Source organism: Oncorhynchus mykiss, chromosome 13, assembly GCF_057628025.1.
Source record: "Oncorhynchus mykiss isolate SJ-2025 chromosome 13, ASM5762802v1, whole genome shotgun sequence".
Lineage (NCBI taxonomy): Eukaryota > Metazoa > Chordata > Actinopteri > Salmoniformes > Salmonidae > Oncorhynchus > Oncorhynchus mykiss.
This window is the reverse complement of record NC_143034.1, coordinates 78,795,907-78,821,332: the sequence shown is the minus strand read 5'-3', so window position 1 is coordinate 78,821,332 and position 25,426 is coordinate 78,795,907. Positions and strand designations below refer to the sequence as shown.

Below are 25,426 nucleotides of genomic sequence, written 5' to 3'. Positions count from 1 at the left end.
CTAGTATGCTGAGTGAGTGGGGAGCTAGTATGCTGAGTGGGAGGGGAGCTAGTATGCTGAGTGGGCGGGGAGCTAGTATGCTGAGTGGGCGGGGAAGCTAGTATGCTGAGTGGGCGGTGAGCTAGTATGCTGAGTGGCCGGGGAGCTAGTATGCTGAGTGGGCTAGTATGCTGAGTGGGCTAGTGTACTTAGTGGGCGGGGAGCTAGTATGCTGAGTGGGCGGGGAGCTAGTATGCCGAGTGGGCGGGGAGCTAGTATGCCGAGTGGGCGGGGAGCTAGTATGCCGAGTGGGCGGGGAGCTAGTATGCCGAGTGGGCGGGGAGCTAGTATGCCGAGTGGGCGGGGAGCTAGTATGCTGAGTGGGCAGGGAGCTAGTATGCTGAGTGGGCGGGGAGCTAGTATGCCGAGTGGGCGGGGAGCTAGTATGCCGAGTGGGCGGGGAGCTAGTATGCCGAGTGGGCGGGGAGCTAGTATGCCGAGTGGGCGGGGAGCTAGTATGCCGAGTGGGCGGGGAGCTAGTATGCCGAGTGGGCGGGGAGCTAGTATGCTGAGTGGGCGGGGAGCTAGTATGCTGAGTGGGCGGGGAGCTAGTATGCTGAGTGGGCGGGGAAGCTAGTATGCTGAGTGGGCGGTGAGCTAGTATGCTGAGTGGCCGGGGAGCTAGTATGCTGAGTGGGCTAGTATGCTGAGTGGGCTAGTGTACTTAGTGGGCGGGGAGCTAGTATGCTGAGTGGGCGGGGAGCTAGTATGCCGAGTGGGCGGGGAGCTAGTATGCCGAGTGGGCGGGGAGCTAGTATGCCGAGTGGGCGGGGAGCTAGTATGCTGAGTGGGCAGGGAGCTAGTATGCTGAGTGGGAGGGGAGCTAGTATGCTGAGTGAGTGGGGAGCTAGTATGCTGAGTGGGAGGGGAGCTAGTATGCCGAGTGGGCGGGGAGCTAGTATGCTGAGTGGGCAGGGAGCTAGTATGCTGAGTGGGCGGGGAGCTAGTATGCTGAGTGAGTGGGGAGCTAGTATGCTGAGTGGGAGGGGAGCTAGTATGCTGAGTGGGCGGGGAGCTAGTATGCTGAGTGGGCGGGGAAGCTAGTATGCTGAGTGGGCGGTGAGCTAGTATGCTGAGTGGCCGGGGAGCTAGTATGCTGAGTGGGCTAGTATGCTGAGTGGGCTAGTGTACTTAGTGGGCGGGGAGCTAGTATGCTGAGTGGGCGGGGAGCTAGTATGCCGAGTGGGCGGGGAGCTAGTATGCCGAGTGGGCGGGGAGCTAGTATGCCGAGTGGGCGGGGAGCTAGTATGCCGAGTGGGCGGGGAGCTAGTATGCTGAGTGGGCAGGGAGCTAGTATGCTGAGTGGGCGGGGAGCTAGTATGCCGAGTGGGCGGGGAGCTAGTATGCCGAGTGGGCGGGGAGCTAGTATGCCGAGTGGGCGGGGAGCTAGTATGCTGAGTGGGCGGGGAGCTAGTATGCCGAGTGGGCGGGGAGCTAGTATGCCGAGTGGGCGGGGAGCTAGTATGCTGAGTGGGCGGGGAGCTAGTATGCTGAGTGGGCGGGGAGCTAGTATGCTGAGTGGGTGTGGAGTTCTGTGAGATAGAAAACACCTGTGTCAAGCAACATGGACTCAGTGAGCTGTGTGATTATCTCAAGCAAATTTTCTGCAACCTCAAACAACATTGAAATTGCACGCAACATCTAATCCTGTTGTACCTCATTACACCTCATCACCTCATTACATATAATTTAACTTGCTAGCCCAAATGGAATTGGACAAATCCCAATATATAAATATATATATAGACACACACAAACAAACACACACACACACACACACACACACACACACACACACACACACACACACACACACACACACACACACACACACACACACACACACACACACACACACACACACACACACACACACACACACACACACAAACATGCAACAATTTCACAGATTTTACTACTGCTGATACTGGTGTACTGCTACTACTGGCAGGTAAGCACCCTATACCCTACATCCTATACCCTACATGCTATACCCTATATCTATACTTTGGACGTAGTGCCAAATTCTCTAAAACGGCTCTGGTGGACATTCCTGCATGACAATTTCACGCTCACTCAAAACTTAAGACATCAGTGGCATTGTGTTGTGTGACAAAACTGCACATTTTAGAGTGGCCGTTTATTTCCACCAGCACAAGGTGCACCTGTGATCATGTTTAATCAGCTTCTTGATATGCCACACCTGTAAGGTAGATGGATTATTTTGGTGAAGGAGAAATGCTCACTAACAGGGATGTAAACACATTGGTGCACAACATCTGAGAGAAATAACATGTGACCAACACTTTACATGTTGAGTTTATTATTTTCAGTATATATAACAGCCTTCCAAAAACCCTGATGAAGGCTTAGATCTGAACATGTGATGGTTTTATGAGTGAAGGCTTAGAGCTGAAAATGTGATGGTTTTATGAGTGAAGGCTTAGATCTGAACATGTGATGGTTTTATGAATGAAGGCGTAGAGCTGAAAATGTGATGGTTTTATGAATGAACACGTAGAGCTGAAAATGTGATGGTTTTATGAATGAAGGCGTAGAGCTGAAAATGTGATGGTTTTATGAATGAACGCGTAGAGATGAACATGTGATGGTTTTATGAATGAAGGCGTAGAGCTGAACATGTGATGGTTTTATGAGTGAAGGCTTAGAGCTGAAAATGTGATGGTTTTATGAGTGAAGGCTTAGAGCTGAAAATGTGATGGTTTTATGAGTGAAGGCGTAGAGCTGAAAATGTGATGGTTTTATGAGTGAAGGCTTAGAGCTGAAAATGTGATGGTTTTATGAGTGAAGGCGTAGAGCTGAAAATGTGATGGTTTTATGAGTGAAGGCTTAGAGCTGAAAATGTGATGGTTTTATGAGTGAAGGCGTAGAGCTGAAAATGTGATGGTTTTATGAGTGAAGGCTTAGAGCTGAAAATGTGATGGTTTTATGAGTGAAGGCGTAGAGCTGAAAATGTGATGGTTTTATGAGTGAAGGCGTTGTGGTGTGATGTCATTCCAGTCGGTCTGATCTGTGGTGTGATGTCATTCCAGTCGGTCTGATCTGTGGTGTGATGTCATTCCATGTCATTCCAGTCGGTCTGATCTGTGGTGTGATGTCATTCCAGTCGGTCTGATCTGTGGTGTGATGTCATTCCATGTCATTCCAGTCGGTCTGATCTGTGGTGTGATGTCATTCCAGTCGGTCTGATCTGTGGTGTGATGCCATTCCAGTCGGTCTGATCTGTGGTGTGATGTCATTCCAGTCGGTCTGATCTGTGGTGTGATGTCATTCCATGTCATTCCAGTCGGTTTGATCTGTGGTGTGATGTCATTCCAGTCGGTCTGATCTGTGGTGTGATGTCATTCCAGTCGGTCTGATCTGTGGTGTGATGTCATTCCAGTCGGTCTGATCTGTGGTGTGATGTCATTCCAGTCGGTCTGATCTGTGGTGTGATGCCATTACATGTGTTTCCAGTGATGGTGTCTCTTGTGAAAGACTCCACGTATTGTTTGGCCTTGTGTCTATTGAGAACTGATGTCTCAATCAATGGTTCTCAATCATCTCTTCAGGGTGGATGTGGAGGAAATCAAGCTTCCTGAAGTATTTCCATTCAGATAGGTTTGCTACTCAGAGGTTCATTATCCGGTCCCGATGCACATTAGTGACGTCTGCGAGTCAGCAGCAAATAGCAGCGTGTGATAATCAAGTTGTTTTGTTTTCATTCATCCTAACTCTGTGACTGCATACCGCTCTGTGACTGCATACCGCTCTGTGACTGCATACCGCTCTGTGACTGCATACCGCTCTGTGACTTCATACTGCTCTGTGACTGCATACCGCCCTGTGACTGCATACCGCTCTGTGACTGCATACCGCTCTGTGACTGCATACCGCTCTGTGACTGCATACCGCCCTGTGACTGCATACCGCTCTGTGACTGCATACCGCTCTGTGACTGCATACCGCTCTGTGACTGCATACCGCTCTGTGACTGCATACCGCCCTGTGACTGCATACCGCCCTGTGACTGCATACCGCTCTGTGACTGCATACCGCCCTGTGACTGCATACTGCTCTGTGACTGCATACCGCTCTGTGACTGCATACCGCCCTGTGACTGCATACCGCCCTGTGACTGCATACCGCTCTGTGACTGCATACCGCCCTGTGACTGCATACCGCCCTGTGACAGCATACCGCTCTGTGACTGCATACCACTCTGTGGCTGCATACCGCTCTGTGACTGCATACCGCCCTGTGACTGCATACCGCCCTGTGACAGCATACCGCTCTGTGGCTGCATACCGCTCTGTGACTGCATACCGCTCTGTGACTGCATACCGCTCTGTGGCTGCATACCGCTCTGTGACTGCATACCGCTCTGTGGCTGCATACCGCTCTGTGACTGCATACCGCTCTGTGACTGCATACCTATCTGTGACTGCACGGGACTGGTGAAATGCCACGTTGTCTCATACAATTACTAACGTTGGCCGATTTTGCCTCACTGCGACCCTTTCCTTACCTGACCCAACCCTTCCATAGAGGTCATCCAAGAATGTAATGAGACGCTCGGTGTTGTACGGCCCAATTAGCGGTTTGTGTGACAGCCATCCATCAGAGGATATTGCTGCACACATTGTGATGTTGTCACCCCTCTGGCCCGGGACATCCACCCCTCTGGCCCGGGACATCCACCCCTCTGGCCCGGGACATCCACCCCTCTGGCCCGGGACATCCACCCCTCTGGCCCGGGACATCCACCCCTCTGGCCCGGGACATCCACTGTGGCTCTTTTCCCCCAATCACATTCCTTCCTCGCCGTCGTGTTCTGGCCAAGTTGAAACCAGCCTCGTCCACAAAGATGAATATGTGGGGTGATTGCCTGGCTTCAATCTTCATGACTCTCTAAAATAAATCCACAAGGCAACATGAGAGTTAGGCTATGACGGTAGTTTACATTATACCTTAAAACGTGCCATTGTGTGCCTCTGCCCTGTTTTGGTTTAGTTCAAAACCAGTTCTGTATTTTATAGTCATCTCACCTGGACATATTGGTTCCTGAGTTGTTTGACTCGTTTCAGAGTTCCTCTCAAAGGAGACACCTGCTTCATCCTGACTTGATGTTGTTTCAGGACTCTAGAAATAGTTGTTCTGGTTACGTTGTGAATATTTCCAAATGTAATGTTGTCTGCCCAAACACTCTGTCCTGAATCTCTGTGAGTTTTATGCCATTGTTTCGGATGACCTTATCAACGATTGCAGTTTCCCGCAGAGCAGTGAAAGTCCTACCTCTCCCGCCTGTGGGAGGTAACCGTTGGGTCCTCAGCAGAAATACAAAAACAATCACACACAAGTGGGTTTGGAGCCTTTGCTCAATTTACTTCTGTAATGTGCAGTTCAGTCAGATGCCTCTTGCAGAATGCACATCTTACCTGGTGTTTTGCCGGAAATGTCTCACAATAGATGCCACTGTTGAGCGTTGCAGATTTGTCTGCACTCTCAGACCAGCCTCTCTCATTGATAGACCATGATTTATTACATGATCAGTTATAGTAGCTCTAATCTCATCTGAGACTACAGCTCTTGATCTTCCTCTCAGTCTTCTTCCACCACGTATGCGTACTCCTCTTCCTCTCCCAGCCACTCTTCTTCCTCGGTCAGCCACTTCTCTATCTCTGGCTGGGTCCATGTTTACTTTACAGTACATCATTACTCCTAAAATGTCCCCTTTTGTATAGATGGTAATGGCATTGAAAGACTAACACCTGGGTAGGTGTTCAGCTACAATGGGAGTCAGATGTGGTTGGTCTAATTGTTTTGATAGTATTTCATTTTTTAGATGTGGAATATATTTCACTACGGCATTAAAGTAGAAACGTTGCAAATTGCTGCCTTATTATGTTGGGTTTTGGAACGGTTTTGAAAAGAGTACGTCAACAGGTGCAAATTGGCCTGTAGGTACATAGAGTTTTGGGTGGTGGTCGTGTCTGAGTGAAAAACATAATTCACGACATTTGAAAGATGTAGTCATTGAATGCATTTTGTGCCAAAACAATGAAAAAATGATCCGCAGTTTTAGTCCACATAGACTGCTGTTGTGCAAAGAGTTATGAAAAAGTGATCTAAGTGTTGAGAAATGGGTCCTAGCGATGGTTAAAAACTCTTAGACTAAAGCTTATGCTAAATACAACACATTATTTAGGCTGATTATTTAGACAGAAGCTTATACTAAATACAATACATTATTCAGGCTGATTATTAAGACAGAAGCTTATACTAAATACAATACATTATTCAGGCTGATTATTAAGACAGAAGCTTATACTAAACAGAACACATTATTTAGACAGAAGCTTATACTATACTAAATACAACACAATATTTAGACTGATTATAAAGACAGAAGCTTATACTATACTAAATACAACACATTATTCAGGCTGATTATTTAGACAGAAGCTTATACTAAATACAATACATTATTCAGGCTGATTATTAAGACAGAAGCTTATACTAAACAGAACACATTATTTAGACAGAAGCTTATACTATACTAAATACAACACAATATTTAGACTGATTATAAAGACAGAAGCTTATACTATACTAAATACAACACATTATTCAGGCTGATTTAGACTGAAGCTTATACTAAATACAACACATTATTCAGGCTGATTTAGACTGAAGCTTATACTAAATACAACACATTATTCAGGCTGATTTAGACTGAAGCTTATACTAAACACAACACATTATTTAGGCTGATTATTAAGACAGAAGCTTATACTAAATACAACACATGATTTGAACAGTTCAGTGTAGTTTCACGTAACTATTTTAAAACTATTTTCTAAATAGTGTCCCTTCAATGGGATTCAACCTCACACCCGAACGTTCTTGAATGTTCCACGGTTACCTGCTCTACCTGCTCAGCTACCAGTCAGGTGTAGTTACATGTGCAAAACCCTAACTAGGTGTATAAGTACGATAACCAATAAAAGGTCGATGTTTGAAAGCAGCGTCATCAAAGAAAGCACCGGAACCTGTAGGAAATCAATGGGATCTCGCAAAATCAACGATTTCCGCATTTTTTGTTGCTGTTGCAACACACGGTTTGAAAAAGCACGTGCTCAAACGAAGCTTCGGACGTCACTGGCGACGTAATTGTGATAAAGTGACACACGCTTCGGAACACTGCTTTTGAAGTTCGCTGCTTGGAGATTTCAACGCATGCCTCGGGGAACTGCAGTATTTAACACGTAACATCACTGCTTCAGGGCCCCTCAGCCGTAACATCACCACTTTAGGGCCCCTCAGCCGTAACATCACTGCTTCAGGGCCCCTCAGCCGTAACATCACTACTTCAGGGCCCCTCAGCCGTAACATCACCACTTTAGGGCCCCTCAGCCGTAACATCACTACTTCAGGGCCCCTCAGCCGTAACATCACCTCAGCCGTAACATCACTACTTCAGGGCCCCTCAGCTGTAACATCACTACTTCAGGGCCCCTCAGCTGTAACATCACTGCTTCAGGGTCCCTCAGCCGTAACATCACTACTTCAGGGCCCCTCAGCCGTAACAACACTTCTTCAGGGTCCCTCAGCTGTAACATCACTACTTCAGGGTCCCTCAGCCGTAACATCACCACTTCAGGGTCCCTCAGCCGTAACATCACTACTTCAGGGCCCCTCAGCCGTAACATCACTGCTTCAGGGTCCCTCAGCCGTAACATCACTGCTTCAGGGCCCCTCAGCCGTAACGTCACTACTTCAGGGCCCCTCAGCCGTAACATCACTGCTTCAGGGCCCCTCAGCCGTAACGTCACTACTTCAGGGCCCCTCAGCCGTAACATCACTACTTCAGGGTCCCTCAGCCGTAACATCACCACTTTAGGGCCCCTCAGCCGTAACATCACCACTTTAGGGCCCCTCAGCCGTAACATCACTGCTTCAGGGTCCCTCAGCCGTAACATAACTACTTCAGGGCCCCTCAGCCGTAACATCACCACTTTAGGGCCCCTCAGCCGTAACATCACCACTTTAGGGCCCCTCAGCCGTAACATCACTGCTTCAGGGTCCCTCAGCCGTAACATCACTACTTCAGGGCCCCTCAGCCGTAACATCACCTCAGCCGTAACATCACTACTTCAGGGCCCCTCAGCCGTAACGTCACTACTTCAGGGCCCCTCAGCCATAACATCACTACTTCAGGGCCCTTCAGCCGTAACATCACCACTTCAGGGCCCCTCAGCCGTAACATCACTACTTCAGGGTCCCTCAGCCGTAACATCACTACTTCAGGGCCCCTCAGCCGTAACATCACTGCTTCAGGGTCCCTCAGCCGTAACATCACTACTTCAGGGCCCCTCAGCCGTAACATCACTGCTTCAGGGTCCCTCAGCCGCAACATCACCTCAGCCGTAACATCACTGCTTCAGGGTCCCTCAGCCGTAACATCACTGCTTCAGGGTCCCTCAGCCGTAACATCACTACTTCAGGGCCCCTCAGCCGTAACATCACTGCTTCAGGGTCCCTCAGCCGCAACATCACCTCAGCCGTAACATCACTGCTTCAGGGCCCCTCAGCCGTAACATCACTACTTCAGGGCCCCTCAGCCGTAACATCACCACTTCAGGGCCCCTCAGCCGTAACATCACCTCAGCCGTAACATCACTACTTCAGGGCCCCTCAGCCGTAACGTCACTACTTCAGGGCCTCTCAGCCGTAACATCACCACTTCAGGGCCCCTCAGCCGTAACATCACCTCAGCCGTAACATCACTACTTCAGGGCCCCTCAGCTGTAACATCACTACTTCAGGGCCCCTCAGCCGTAACATCACCACTTCAGGGTTCCTCAGCCATAACGTCATTACTTCAGGGCCCCTCAGCCGTAACATCACCACTTCAGGGCCCCTCAGCTGAAAGGGGAGGGGGGACTGTAGGCTGAAAGGGGAGGGTGGACTGTAGGCTGAAAGGGGAGGGGGGACTGAGGGCTGAAAGGGGAGGGTGGACTGTAGGCTGAAAGGGGAGGGTGGACTGTGGGCTGAAAGGGGAGGGTGGACTGTAGGCTGAAAGGGGAGGGTGGACTGTGGGCTTTAAGGGGAGGGTGGACTGTGGGGTTAAAGGGGAGGGTGGACTGTGGGCTGAAAGGGGAGGGTGGACTGTGGGCTGAAAGGGGAGGGTGGACTGTGGGCTGAAAGGGGAGGATGGACTGTGGGCTGAAAGGGGAGGGTGGACTGTGGGCTGAAAGGGGAGGGTGGACTGTAGGCTGAAAGGGGAGGGTGGACTGTGGGCTGAAAGGCGAGGGTGGACTGTGGGCTGAAAGGGCAGGGTGGACTGTAGGCTGAAAGGGGAGGGTGGACTGCATACCGCTCTGTGACTGCATACCGCTCTGTGACTGCATACCGCCCTGTGACTGCATACCGCTCTGTGACTGCATACCGCTCTGTGACTGCATACAGCTCTGTGACTGCATACCGCTCTGTGACTGCATACCGCTCTGTGACTGCATACCGCTCTGACTGCATACCGCTCTGTGACTGCATACCGCCCTGTGACTGCATACCGCTCTGTGACTGCATACCGCTCTGTGACTTCATACCACCCTGTGACTGCATACCGCCCTGTGACTGCATACCGCTCTGTGACTGCATACCGCCCTGTGACTTCACGGGACTGGTGATATACCACATTGTCTCATACAATTACTAACGTTGGCCGATTTCGCCTCACTGTGACCCTTTCCTCACCTGACCCAACCCTTCCATAGAGGTCATCCAGGAATGAAATGAGACGCTCGGTGTTGTACGGCCCAATTAGCGGTTTGTGTAACAGCCATCCATCAGAGGATATTGCTGCACACATTGTGATGTTGTCACCCCTCTGGCCCAGGACATCCACTGTGGCTCTTTTCCCCCAATCACATTCCTTCCTCACCGTCGTGTTCTGGACAAGTTGAAACCAGCCTCGTCCACAAAGATGAATATGTGGGGTGATTGCCTGGCTTCAATCTCCATGACTCTCTAAAATAAATCCACAAGGCAACATAAGAGTTAGGCTATGACGGTAGTTTACATTATACCTTAAAACGTGCCATCGTGTGCCTCTGCCCTGTTTTGGTTTTGTTCAAAACCAGTTCTGTATTTTATAGTCATCTCACCTGGACATATTGGTTCCTGAGTTGTTTGACTCGTTTCAGAGTTCCTCTCAAAGGAGACACCTGCTTCATCCTGACTTGATGTTGTTTCAGGACTCTAGAAATAGTTGTTCTGGTTACGTTGTGAATATTTCTAAATGTAATGTTGTCTGCCCAAACACTCTGTCCTGAATCTCTGTGAGTTTTATGCCATTGTTTCGGATGACCTTATCAACGATTGCAGTTTCCTGCAGAGCAGTGAAAGTCCTACCTCTCCTGCCTGTGGGAGGTAACCGTTGGGTCCTCAGCAGAAATACAAAAACAATCACACACAAGTGGGTTTGGAGGCTTTGCTCAATTTACTTCTGTAATGTGCAGTTCAGTCAGATGCCTCTTGCAGAATGCACATCTTACCTGGTGTTTTGCCGGAAATGTCTCACAATAGATGCCACTGTTGAGTGTTGCAGATTTGTCTGCACTCTCAGACCAGCCTCTCTCATTGATAGACCATGATCTATTACATGATCAATTATAGTAGCTCTAATCTCATCTGAGACTACAGCTCTTGATCTTCCTCTCAGTCTTCTTCCACCACGTATGCGTACTCCTCTTCCTCTCCCAGCCACTCTTCTTCCTCGGTCAGCCACTTCTCTATCTCTGGCTGGGTCCATGTTTACATTACAGTACATCATTACTCCTAAGATGTCCCCTTTTGTATAGACGGTAATGGCATTGAAAGACTAACACCTGGGTAGGTGTTCAGCTACAGTGGGAGTCAGATGTGTTTGGTCTAATTGTTTTGATAGTATTTCATTTTTTAGATCTGGAAAATATTTCACTACGGCATTAAAGTAGAAACGTTGCAAATTGCTGCCTTATTATGTTGGGTTTTGGAACGGTTTTGAAAAGAGTACGCCAACAGGTGCAAATTGGCCTGTAGGTACATAGAGTTTTGGGTGGTGGTCGTGTCTGAGTGAAAAACATAATTCACGACATTTGAAAGATGTAGTCATTGAATGCATTTTGTGCCAAAAACAATGAAAAAATGATCCGCAGTTTTAGTCCACATAGACTGCTGTTGTGCAAAGAGTTATGAAAAAATGATCTAAGTGTTGAGAAATGGGTCCTAGCGATGGTTCAAAACTGTTAGACTAAAGCTTATGCTAAATACAACACATTATTTAGGCTGATTATTAAGACAGAAATTTATACTAAATACAATACACATTATTTAAGCTGATTATTAAGACAGAAGCTTATACTAAACACAACACATTATTTAGACTGATTATTAAGACTGAAGCTTATACTAAACACAACACATTATTTAGGCTGATTATTAAGACTGAAGCTTATACTAAACACAACACATTATTTAGACTGATTATTAAGACAGAAGCTTATACTAAACACAACACATTATTTAGGCTGATTATTAAGACAGAAGCTTATACTAAATACAACACATTATTTAGGCTGATTATTAAGACAGAAGCGTATACTAAACACAACACATTATTTAGGCTGATTATTAAGACTGAAGCTTATACTAAACACAACACATTATTTAGACTGATTATTAAGACAGAAGCTTATACTAAATACAACACATTATTTAGACTGATTATTAAGACAGAAGCTTATACTAAACAGAACACATTATTTAGACAGAAGCTTATACTATACTAAATACAACACATTATTTAGGCTGATTATTAAGACAGAAGCTTATACTAAATACAACACAATATTTAGACTGATTATTAAGACAGAAGCTTATACTAAATACAACACATTATTTAGGCTGATTATTAAGACAGAAGCTTATACTAAACACAACACATTCTTTAGGCTGATTATTAAGACAGAAGCTTATACTAAATACAACACATTATTTAGGCTGATTATTAAGACAGAAGCTTATACTAAATACAACACATGATTTGAACAGTTCAGTGTAGTTTCACGTAACTATTTTAAAACTATTTTCTAAATAGTGTGCCTTCAATGGGATTCAAACCTCACACCCTAACGTTCTTGAATGTTCCACGGTTACCTGCTCTACCTGCTAAGCTACCAGTCAGGTGTAGTTACATGTGCAAAACCCTAACTAGGTGTATGAGTACGATAGCCAGTAAAAGGTCGATGTTTGAAAGCAGCGTCATCAAAGAAAGCACCGGAACCTGTAGGAAATCAATGGGATCTCGCAAAATCAACGATTTCCGCATTTTTTGTTGTTGTTGCAACACACGGTTGGAAAAAGCACGTGCTCAAACGAAGCTTCGGACGTCACTGGCGACGTAATTGTGATAAAGTGATACACGCATCGGAACACTGCTTTTGAAGTTAGCTGCTTGGAGATTTCAACGCATGCCTCGGGGAACTGCAGTATTTAACACGTAACATCACTGCTTCAGGGCCCCTCAGCCGTAACATCACCTCAGCCGTAACATCACTACTTCAGGGCCCCTCAGCCGTAACGTCACCACTTCAGGGTCCCTCAGCCGTAACATCACTGCTTCAGGGCCCCTCAGCCGTAACATCACTACTTCAGGGTCCCTCAGCCGTAACATCACTACTTCAGGGTCCCTCAGCCGTAACATCACTACTTCAGGGTCCCTCAGCCGTAACATCACCTCAGCCGTAACATCACTGCTTCAGGGTCCCTCAGCCGTAACATCACTACTTCAGGGACCCTCAGCCGTAACGTCACTACTTCAGGGTCCCTCAGCCGTAACGTCACCACTTCAGGGCCCCTCAGCCGTAACATCACTACTTCAGGGCCCCTCAGCCGTAACGTCACCACTTCAGGGCCCCTCAGCCGTAACATCACTACTTCAGGGTCCCTCAGCCGTAACATCACCACTTCAGGGCCCCTCAGCCGTAACATCACTACTTCAGGGCCCCTCAGCCGTAACGTCACCACTTCAGGGCCCCTCAGCCGTAACATCACTACTTCAGGGCCCCTCAGCCGTAACGTCACCACTTCAGGGCCCCTCAGCCGTAACGTCACCACTTCAGGGTCCCTCAGCCGTAACGTCACCACTTCAGGGCCCCTCAGCCGTAACATCACTACTTCAGGGTCCCTCAGCCGTAACATCACCACTTCAGGGCCCCTCAGCCGTAACATCACTACTTCAGGGTCCCTCAGCCGTAACATCACTACTTCAGGGCCCCTCAGCCGTAACATCACTACTTCAGGGCCCCTCAGCCGTAACATCACTACTTCAGGGCCCCTCAGCCGTAACATCACTACTTCAGGGTCCCTCAGCCGTAACATCACTACTTCAGGGCCCCTCAGCCGTAACATCACCTCAGCCGTAACATCACCTCAGCCTTAACATCACTACTTCAGGGTCCTTCAGCCGTAACATCACTACTTCAGGGCCCCTCAGCCGTAACATCACCACTTCAGGGTCCCTCAGCCGTAACATCACCTCAGCCTTAACATCACTACTTCAGGGTCCCTCAGCCGTAACATCACTACTTCAGGGTCCCTCAGCCGTAACATCACTGCTTCAGGGTCCCTCAGCCGTAACATCACTACTTCAGGGTCCCTCAGCCGTAACATCACCACTTCAGGGTCCCTCAGCCGTAACATCACCTCAGCCTTAACATCACTACTTCAGGGTCCCTCAGCCGTAACATCACTGCTTCAGGGTCCCTCAGCCGTAACATCACTGCTTCAGGGTCCCTCAGCCTTAACATCACCTCAGCCGTAACATCACCACTTCAGGGCCCCTCAGCCGTAACATCACTACTTCAGGGCCCCTCAGCCGTAACATCACTACTTCAGGGTCCCTCAGCCGTAACATCACCACTTCAGGGTCCCTCAGCCGTAACATCACCTCAGCCTTAACATCACTACTTCAGGGTCCCTCAGCCGTAACATCACTGCTTCAGGGCCCCTCAGCCGTAACATCACCTCAGCCGTAACATCACTACTTCAGGGTCCCTCAGCCGTAACATCACCACTTCAGGGTCCCTCAGCCGTAACATCACCTCAGCCGTAACATCACTACTTCAGGGTCCCTCAGCCGTAACATCACTACTTCAGGGTCCCTCAGCCGTAACATCACTGCTTCAGGGCCCCTCAGCCGTAACATCACTACTTCAGGGCCCCTCAGCCTTAACATCACTACTTCAGGGCCCCTCAGCTGTTCCAGTACACCTGGTTCACCCTCTCAATAACAACACCTATGGAATATTAACAACCCGATGTTGCTAACCCTGTAGTATTCTTCAAAAAGGTTCTTTGTAGAACCTTTGAGATTGAGGAAAGATCATTACAGAACCATTCTATATAAACACAAACAGGTACTGTAGAATTAATTAGTATCTAATCAAACAAACATAACCACCTGTACAGCAACACAAGCCCAGGTTTCTAGATGAGATTAGATCCCATGGTACTGGGACAGATAAGCATCCCTGCTGTACCTTTGTGTGTGTGTGTGTGTGTGTGTGTGTGTGTGTGTGTGTGTGTGTGTGTGTGTGTGTGTGTGTGTGTGTGTGTGTGTGTGTGTGTGTGTGTGTGTGTGTGTGTGTGTGTGTGTGTGCGTGCGTGCGTGCGTGCGTGCGTGCGTGCGTGCGTGCGTGCGTGCGTGCGTGCGTGCGTGCGTGCGTGCGTGCGTGCGTGCGTGCGTGCGTGCGTGCGTGCGTGTGTGTGTGTGTGTGTAAACCCCATGGGGATAGACAGACAGACAGACAGACAGACAGACAGACAGACAGACAGACAGACAGACAGACAGACAGGAAGGAGGAGATTCTTTCCTTCTATGTAGGATTCTATTCAGCCTGTGTGTCATCAAGTCTCCCTTCAATAATGTCTCTCTAAAGTTTTCATACATGTGGTAGGAGGTTAGGAAGTGCAGCTCAGTTTCCACCTCATTTTGTGGGCAGTGAGCACATAGCCTGTCTTCTCTTGCGAGCCATGTCTGCCTACGGCGGCCTTTCTCAATAGCAAGGCTATGCTCACTGAGTCTGTACATAGTCAAAGCTTTCCTTCATTTTGGGTCAGTCACAGTGGTCAGGTATTCTGCCGCTGTGTACTCTCTGTGTAGGGCCAAATAACATTCTAGTTTGCTCTGTTTTTTTGGTAAATTCTTTCCAATTTGTCAAGTAATTATCTTTTTGTTTTCTCATGATTTGGTTGGGTCTATTTGTGCTGCTGTCCTGGGGCTCTGTGGGGTGTGTTCGTGTTTGTGAACAGAGCCCCAGGATCAGCTCTCTCGAATTGAATTACGGGATTTATTGGCATGGGAAACGTATGTTAACATTGCCAAAGCAAGTGAAGTAGACAATAAACAAAAGTGAAATAAATAATATAAATGTGCAGTAAACACTCACAGAAGTTCCAAAATAATAAAGACATTATAAATGTCATAATGTATATATAACAGTGTTGTAACGATGTACAAATGGTTAAAGTATAAAGGGATAATAAATAAACATAAATATGGGTTGTATAAACAGTGGTGTTTGTTCTTCACTGGTTGCCCTTTTCTTGTGGCAACAGGTCACAAATATTGCTGCTGTGATGTCACACTGTGGTATTTCACCCAGTAGATATGGGAGTTTATCAAAATTGAGTTTGTTTTCCAACTCTCTGTTTAGGGCCAAATAGCATTCTAGTTTGCTTAGTTTTTTTGTTAATTCTTTCCAATGTGTCAAGTAATTATCTTTTTGTTTTCTCATGATTTGGTTGGGTCCAATTGTTGTCCTGGGGCTCTGTGGGGTGTGTTTGTGTTTGTGAACAGAGCCCCATGACCAGCTTGCTTCGGGGACTCTTCTCCAGGTTCACCTCTCTGTAGGTAATGGCTTTGTTATGGAAGGTGCGGGAATCACTTCCTTCTCTCTCTCTCTCTCTCTCTCTCTCTCTCTCTCTCTCTCTCTCTCCCTCTCTCTCTCTCCCTCTCTCACGCTCCCTCTCTCACGCTCTCTCTCTCTCTCACGCTCTCTCCCTCTCTCTCACTCTCTCTCTCACGCTCTCTCTCTCCCTCTCTCTCTCACTCTCTCTCTCACGCTCTCTCTCTCTCTCTCTCTCTCTCTCTCAAGAGAGTGCATTATAGCATATTTATGTATTCGCTCTCTCCCTCCCCTCCCCCTCTCTCAGATATGCACGGGACATTCATGGTGTTGCTTCCTCTCAGCATGATCATCATGGTTGTCGGGGGACTGATGGGGTTCATCGGCCTGCTGGCCAGAGCTTACCTACTACTGCTGATGACTGGTGTACTGTTACTACTGGGAGGTAAGCACCTTATACCCTACACCCTATACCCTATACAAGATATCTTATACCCTATACCCTACACTCTACACCCTATACCTTATACATTTTACCTTATACAAGATACTTTATACCCTATACCTAATACCCTACAACCTATACCCTACACTCTGAACCCTATACCCTATACAATATACTTTATACCCTATACCTTATACCCTACAACCTATACCCTACACTCTGAACCCAATACCCTATATAATATACTTTATACCCTTTACCTTATACCCTACGCCCTATACCCTATACAAGATACTTTATACCCTATATACCCTATACCCTACACCCTATACCCTACACCTTATACCCTATGCCTTATACCCTACACCTTATACCCTACACCCTATACCCTACACCTTATACCCTATGCCTTATACCCTACACCTTATACCCTACACCCTATACCCTACACCCTATACCCTATGCCTTATACCCTACGCCCTATACCCTATACAAGATACTTTATACCCTATATACCCTATACCCTACACCCTATACCCTACACCCTATACCCTACACCTTATACCCTATGCCTTATACCCTACACCCTATACCCTATGCCTTATACCCTACGCCCTATACCCTATACAAGATACTTTATACCCTATATACCCTATACCCTACACCCTATACCCTACACCTTATACCCTATGCCTTATACCCTACACCTTATACCCTACACCCTATACCCTACACCTTATACCCTATGCCGTATACCCTACACCTTATACCCTATACCTTATACCCTATACCTTATACCCTACACCTTATACCCTATACCCTATACCTTATACCCTATATACCTTATACCCTACACCCTATACCCTACACCTTATACCCTACACCCTATACCCTATACCCTACACCCTATACCGTACACCCTATACCCTACACCCAATACCCTACACCTTATACCCTACACCCTACACCCTATACCTTATACCCTATACCCTATACCCTACACCCTATACCCTATACCCTACACCTTATACCCTACACCTTATACCCTACATCCTATACCCTATACCCTATACCCTACACCCTATACCCTAAACCTTATACCCTACACCTTATACCCTACATCCTATACCCTATACCCTACACCCTATACCCTATACCCTACACCCTATACCCTACACCCTATAACCTACAGCCTATACCCTACACCCTATACCCTATACCCTATACCCTACGCCCTATACCCTATACCCTACACCCTATACCCTACACCCTATACCCTATACCCTACACCCTACACCCTATACCCTACACCCTATACCCTATACCCTACACCCTATACCCTACACCCTATACAAGCCCCACCACGACAGTTTATATACCGACCACTTTCCACTCTCATTTATATTCAAAGTACCCTGAACAGAAATATAAATGTAATCATTTCAACAACGGAGTTACAGTTCACATGAGGACAACAGTCAATTAAAATGCATTGATTTGGTCCTAATCTATGGATCTCACAAGACTTAGACTACAGGTATTTATTGTATCTTTATTTAACGGCAGATTGTTACCTCGTCAGCTCGGGGATTTGATCTAACAACCTTTCAGTTAGTGGCCCAACACTCTAACCACTAGGCTACCTGCCACCTCTACACTCTAACCACTAGGCTACCTGACGCCCAACACTCTAACCACTAGGCTACCTGACGCCCAACACTCTAACCACTAGGCTACCTGACGCCCAACACTCTAACCACTAGGCTACCTGCCTCCTCTACACTCTAACCACTAGACTACCTGCCACCTCTACACTCTAACCACTAGGCTACCTGACGCCCAACACTCTAACCACTAGGCTACCTGACGCCCAACACTCTAACCACTAGGCTACCTGCCACCTCTACACTCTAACCACTAGGCTACCTGCCACCTCTACACTCTAACCACTAGGCTACCTGACTCCCAACACTCTAACCACTAGGCTACCTGCCACCTCTACACTCTAACCACTAGGCTACCTGACGCCCAACACTCTAACCACTAGGCTACCTGACGCCCAACACTCTAACCACTAGGCTACCTGACGCCCAACACTCTAACCACTAGGCTACCTGCCTCCTCTACACTCTAACCACTAGACTACCTGCCACCTCTACACTCTAACCACTAGGCTACCTGACGCCCAACACTCTAACCACTAGGCTACCTGACGCCCAACACTCTAACCACTAGGCTACCTGCCACCTCTACACTCTAACCACTAGGCTACCTGCCACCTCTACACTCTAACCACTAGGCTACCTGACTCCCAACACTCTAACCACTAGGCTACCTGACGCCTCTACACTCTAACCACTAGGCTACCTGACGCCCAACACTCTAACCACTAGGCTACCTGACGCCCAACACTCTAACCACTAGGCTACCTGCCACCTCTACACTCTAACCACTAGGCTACCTGCCACCTCTACACTCTAACCACTAGGCTACCTGACGCCTCTACACTCTAACCACTAGGCTACCTGACGCCCAACACTCTAACCCCTAGGCTACCTGCCTCCTCTACACTCTAACCACTAGACTACCTGACTCCCAACACTCTAACCACTAGGCTACCCTGCCACCTCTACACTCTAACCACTAGACTACCTGACTCCCAACACTCTAACCACTAGGCTACCCTGCCACCTCTACACTCTAACCACTAGGCTACCTGCCACCTCTACACTCTAACCACTAGGCTACCTGCCACCTCTACACTCTAACCACTAGGCTACCTGACGCCTCTACACTCTAACCACTAGGCTACCTGACGCCCAACACTCTAACCACTAGGCTACCTGCCTCCTCTACACTCTAACCACTAGACTACCTGACTCCCAACACTCTAACCACTAGGCTACCTGCCACCTCTACACTCAGTGTGTGTCTCCCTAGTGGTCAGTATGTCCCTGTGTCTCCCTAGTGGTAAGTTTGTCCCTGTGTCTCCCTAGTGGTCAGTATGTGTCTCCCTAGTGGTCAGGATGTCCCTGTGTCTCCCTAGTGGTCAGTATGTCCCTGTGTCTCCCTAGTGGTCAGTTTGTCCCTGTGGCTCCCTAGTGGTCAGTATGTCCCTGTGTCTCCCTAGTGGTCAGTATGTCCCTGTGTCTCCCTAGTGGTCAGTATGTCCCTGTGTCTCCCTAGTGGTCAGTATGTCCCTGTCATTTGGTATTTTATCAGTAAACACACTGTTTCAGTAAACACACTCCTTTTCTCCATTTCTCTCCACACCTCCCTCCCTCCCTCCCTCCCTCCCTCCCTCCAGCTCTGTCCTCACTAACAGGGGTGAGTGTGTACATGGCCTACTCTGCTGCAGTCTTCCAGGAGGCTCTGTGTCTGGCTGAGCAGATGGGGGTCAATATGGAGGGGGTCCAGATCCTGTTTGGCTGGTCTCTGGTCCTGTCCTGGATCTCTAGTGGAACACAGCTATTCACCTCCGCTGGCTTCCTGCTGGCCTGCAGAACCATCACTACACAGAGACAGGAACTGAAATTATGAGACATGGAGGGAGGGGGAGAGAGAGGATGAGAGAGAGGGAGGAGGCTTCCTGCTGGCCTGCAGAACCATCACTACACAGAGACAGGAACTGAAATTATGAGACATGGAGGGAGGGGGAGAGAGAGGAGGAGAGAGAGGGAGGAGGAGAGAGAGGGAGGAGGCTTCCTGCTGGCCTGCAGAACCATCACTACACAGAGACAGGAACTGAACTTATGAGACATGGAGGGAGGCGGAGAGAGAGGAGGAGAGAGAGGGAGGAGGAGAGAGAGGGAGGAGGCTTCCTGCTGGCCTGCAGAACCATCACTACACAGAGACAGGAACTGAACTTATGAGACATGGAGGGAGGGGGAGAGAGAGGAGGAGAGAGAGGGAGGAGGAGAGAGAGGGAGGAGGAGAGAGAGGGAGGAGGCTTCCTGCTGGCCTGCAGAACCATCACTACACAGAGACAGGAACTGAAATTATGAGACATGGAGGGAGGGGGAGAGAGAGGAGGAGAGAGAGGGAGGAGGAGAGAGAGGGAGGAGGCTTCCTGCTGGCCTGCAGAACCATCACTACACAGAGACAGGAACTGAAATTATGAGACATGGAGGGAGGGGGAGAGAGAGGAGGAGAGAGAGGGAGGAGGCTTCCTGCTGGTCTGCAGAACCATCACTACACAGAGACAGGAACTGAACTTATGCGACATGGAGGGAGGGGGAGAGAGAGGGAGCGAGAGAAGCAGGAGGAGGTGAGAGAGGGAGGAGGAAAGAGAGGGAGGAGGAGAGGGAGGGAGGAGGAGAGAGAGGAGGAAAGAGAGGGAGGGAGGAGGAGAGAGAGGGAGGAGGCTTCCTGCTGGCCTGCAGAACCATCACTACACAGAGACAGGAACTGAAATTATGAGACATGGAGGGAGGGGGAGAGAGAGGAGGAGAGAGAGGGAGGAGGCTTCCTGCTGGCCTGCAGAACCATCACTACACAGAGACAGGAACTAAACTTATGCGACATGGAGGGAGGGGGAGAGAGAGGGAGCGAGAGAAGCAGGAGGAGGAGAGAGAGGGAGGAGGATTCCTGCTGGCCTGCAGAACCATCACTACACAGAGACAGGAACTGAACTTATGCGACATGGAGGGAGGGGGAGAGAGAGGGAACGAGAGAAGCAGGAGGAGGAGAGAGAGGGAGGAGGATTCCTGCTGGCCTGCAGAACCATCACTACACAGAGACAGGAACTGAAATTATGAGATATGGCGAGAGGGGGAGAGAGAGGGAGCGAGAGAAGCAGGAGGAGGAGAGAGAGGGAGGAGGAAAGAGAGGGAGAAGAGGGAGGGAGGAGGAGAGAGAGGGACGAGGAAAGAGAGGGAGGGAGGAGGAGAGAGAGGGAGGAAAGAGAGGGAGGGAGGAGGAGAGAGAGGGAGGAGGAGAGAGAGAGAGGGAGAGAGAGGCAGGGGGAGAGAGGGAGTAAGAGAAGCAGTAGGAGGAGAGAGAGGGAGGAGGAAAGAGAGGGAGGAGGAGAGCGAGGGAGCGAGAGAAGCAGGAGGAGGAGAGAGAGAGAGGAGACTTCCTGCTGGCCTGCAGAACCATCACTACACAGAGACAGGAACTGAAATTATGAGACATGGAGGGAGGGGGAGAGAGAGGAGGAGAGAGAGGGAGGAGGAAAGAGAGGGAGGAGGAAAGAGAGGGAGGAGGAAAGAGAGGGAGGAGGAGAGAGAGGGGGAAGAGGAAAGAAAGAGAGGGAGGAGAGAGCGGGAGGAGGAGAGAGAGGGAAGAGGAAAGAGAGGGAGGAGGAGAGAGAGGGAAGAGGAAAGAGAGGGAGGAGAGAGCGGGAGGAGGAGAGAGAGGGGGAGAGAGAGGGAGGAGGAGAGAGCGGGAGGAGGAGAGAGAGGGAAGAGGAAAGAGAGGGAGGAGGAGAGAGAGGGAAGAGGAAAGAGAGGGAGGAGGAGAGAGAGGGAGGAGGAAAGAGAGGGAGGAGGAGAGAGAGGGAGGAGGAGAGAGAGGGAGGATGAAAGAGGGAGCGAGAGAAGCAGGAGGATGGAGGGAGAAAAACATGTTTTCTTGAATTTTTACAATTTTGACTTTGCAGCTGGCCTATCTATGGGAAAAATCACTCCGTTCTGCCTCCAGGACAAGACTCATGACAATAAACGTCGACCTGCATCCTTGATGCAATTCAACTCGGTCCTCGCTCTTGTCTTGACATATCCATTTGATTGGTTAAGACACAAGGTGTACCTGGAGGGAAGGAGTGTTCATGTAACCGGGAAAAGATCACACAGTTAAAGGGGGACAATCTGTGATTGCTACATCCATCTTCTAGACACTTTTAGTGGTGGTGTGAACACATTGATGTTTGAACTGCAGATTTCCCCTTTAAGTGTACTTGTATGGAGGAGAGATGTCTTGATGTGGCCAGGAAGGAAACACCCTTCCCTGCACCGCCTTAACTGGCTCCCAGTCAAACTACACCTCACCTACAAGAAACTACACCTCGCCTACAATAAACTACACCTCACCTACAATAAACTACACCTCACCTACAATAAACTACACCTCACCTACAAGAAACTACACCTCCCCTACAATAAACTACACCTCACCTACAATAAACTACACCTCACCTACAATAAACTACACCTCACCTACAATAAACTACACCTCCCCTACAAGAAACTACACCTCCCCTACAATAAACTACACCTCACCTACAAGAAACTACACCTCCCCTACAAGAAACTACACCTCGCCTACACCTCGCCTCCTCAGTCTGGCTTTCTCCTCAGTCTGGCTTTCTCCTCAGTCTGGCTCTCTCCTCAGTCTGGCTTTCTCCTCAGTCTGGCTCTCTCCTCAGTCTGGCTTTCTCCTCAGTCTGGCTTTCTCCTCAGTCTGGCTTTCTCCTCAGTCTGGCTCTCTCCTCAGTCTGGCTTTCTCCTCAGTCTGGCTTTTTCCTCAGTCTGGCTTTCTCCTCAGTCTGGCTTTCTCCTCAGTCTGGCTCTCTCCTCAGTCTGGCTTTCTCCTCCGCGTAGCCCAGCAAAACACAGCATCATATGATGCAAAATGCAAAAAAAAACACAAGGTTTTGGGTGAAATATTCCTTTTAAGGTAATTAGCTTCAAATATTATATTATTTTGATTGTCTTTTTTTATCCTATATTTTCCTGGGTCTGTTTTTGCTGTAAAGTTTTCTTGATTTTTTAGAAAGGTACTTTAAATTCAGACAGAACACTGACACAATACACACATTCAGCCAGAACACTGACACAATACACACATTCAGACAGAACACTGATACAATACACACATTCAGACAGAACACTGATACAATACACACATTCAGACAGAACACTGACACAATACACACATTCAGCCAGAACACTGACACAATACACACATTCAGACAGAACACTGACACAATACACACATTCAGACAGAACATCCAGACAATGAAGAACGTCCTCTTCTGATTCATACACTCCTTTCCCCCGACCTCTTCCTTGCTGTTGAGTCTTTTGGTGTTTCATTGGTCCATTGTGGATATCGTCCCAAAAATGTTTTGCATGTCAGCAATATTTTCAACATTTGTAACTTTCAATGTACAGATATATATAATCAGTTGTATAGCCAGTATGATGTATTTTCCACCACATGTTGTCAGTCCTTAGATACTGAATATATGTATATATATGTTAGAGTCTGTAAACCTAGGTGTGTTACCCCACTCCCTAAAAGAGGTAGCCCTTATTGGAGTGGTGGTTAGCAGTGGTTTGCTACAATACTGTACTATGGGTCACTGTTAGAAATCAGACTAGCTGGACTAGACAGTATGGACTCAGTATGGACTCAGTATGTCACACAGGAATGTTATAATTCTGTTTTAAATAATGAACGGGTTGGTGAAATGACTTCATTCTGTTGTAACTAATGAACGGGTTGGTGAAATGACTTCATTCTGTTGTAACTAATGAAGGGGTTGGTGAAATGACTTCATTCTAGTGTAACTAATGAACGGGTTGGTGAAATGACTTCATTCTAGTGTAACTAACGAACGGGTTGGTGAAATGACTTCATTCTAGTGTAACTAACGAACGGGTTGGTGAAATGACTTCATTCTGTTGTAACTAATGAACGGGTTGGTGAAATGACTTCATTCTAGTGTAACTAATGAACGGGTTGGTGAAATGACTTCATTCTAGTGTAACTAACGAACGGGTTGGTGAAATGACTTCATTCTGTTGTAACTAATGAACGGGTTGGTGAAATGACTTCATTCTGTTGTAACTAACGAACGGGTTGGTGAAATGACTTCATTCTGTTGTAACTAACGAACGGGTTGGTGAAATGACTTCATTCTGTTGTAACTAATGAAGGGGTTGGTGAAATGACTTCATTCTGTTTTAACTAATGAAGGGGTTGGTGAAATGACTTCATTCTATATTAACTAATGAAGGGGTTGGTGAAATGACTTCATTCTGTTGTAACTAACGAACGGGTTGGTGAAATGACTTCATTCTGTTGTAACTAACGAACGGGTTGGTGAAATGACTTCATTCTGTTGTAACTAATGAACGGGTTGGTGAAATGACTTCATTCTGTTGTAACTAATGAAGGGGTTGGTGAAATGACTTCATTCTGTTGTAACTAATGAAGGGGTTGGTGAAATGACTTCATTCTGTTGTAAATAATGAACGGGTTGGTGAAATGACTTCATTCTGTTGTAACTAACGAACGGGTTGGTGAAATGACTTCATTCTGTTGTAATTAATGAAGGGGTTGGTGAAATGACTTCATTCTAGTGTAACTAATGAACGGGTTGGTGAAATGACTTCATTCTGTTGTAACTAATGAAGGGGTTGGTGAAATGACTTCATTCTGTTGTAACTAATGAAGGGGTTGGTGAAATGACTTCATTCTGTTGTAACTAACGAACGGTTGTTATTCAGCTTTGACGGTTGTGTTTGAAAATGTCAGATGTGTAAAAAAAACTATTCTTCAAATAAAGTTGAGTTAATAAAAACCTAATGTTCAGAGAGAGAGAGAGAGAGAGAGAGAGAGAGAGAGAGAGAGAGAGAGAGAGAGAGAGAGAGAGAGAGAGAGAGAGAGAGAGAGAGAGAGAGAGAGAGACAGAGAGACAGAGAGACAGAGAGAGAGAGAGAGAGAGAGAGAGAGATCATGATCAGATGAACTCCTGCTATTTTCAGCATGTTCTTAAAAAGAGATAGATTTAGAGTTAATTAAAATTTGATTGTTTGTCAGGAACACATGCAGCAGGATGCTACCCTTTACAACATACCCTTCACTCCAAATCAAAACTGAAATCAATATGCAACCTGATTTTGCACGGAATTACAGAATCACCTGGAAGGCTTACAACTACTAAAGATTATCGTTCCAATGATATACAGTAAATGCTCTGGGAAAACAACAGAAATCTGAAAACACCATCCAACCTGGAACTGAGTGAGTAATGTTTAGTCTG

General features: G+C 47.7%; 1 protein-coding gene across 1 annotated transcript in view; it reads left to right on the top strand.

Annotated features, from left to right (window-relative positions):
* tmem114 (transmembrane protein 114) overlaps positions 1-24,964 on the top strand; it is a 57,956-nt gene extending 32,992 nt beyond the window's left edge. The window contains exons 3-5 of the mRNA XM_090194484.1: positions 16,300-16,437; positions 19,745-20,704; positions 20,785-24,964. Of these exons, the coding sequence (XP_090050610.1) occupies positions 16,300-16,437; positions 19,745-19,977 (371 nt within the window). The 3' untranslated portion in view covers positions 19,978-20,704; positions 20,785-24,964. The remainder of the gene's footprint in view (positions 1-16,299; positions 16,438-19,744; positions 20,705-20,784) is intronic.
* Positions 24,965-25,426: the final 462 nt, after the last annotated feature.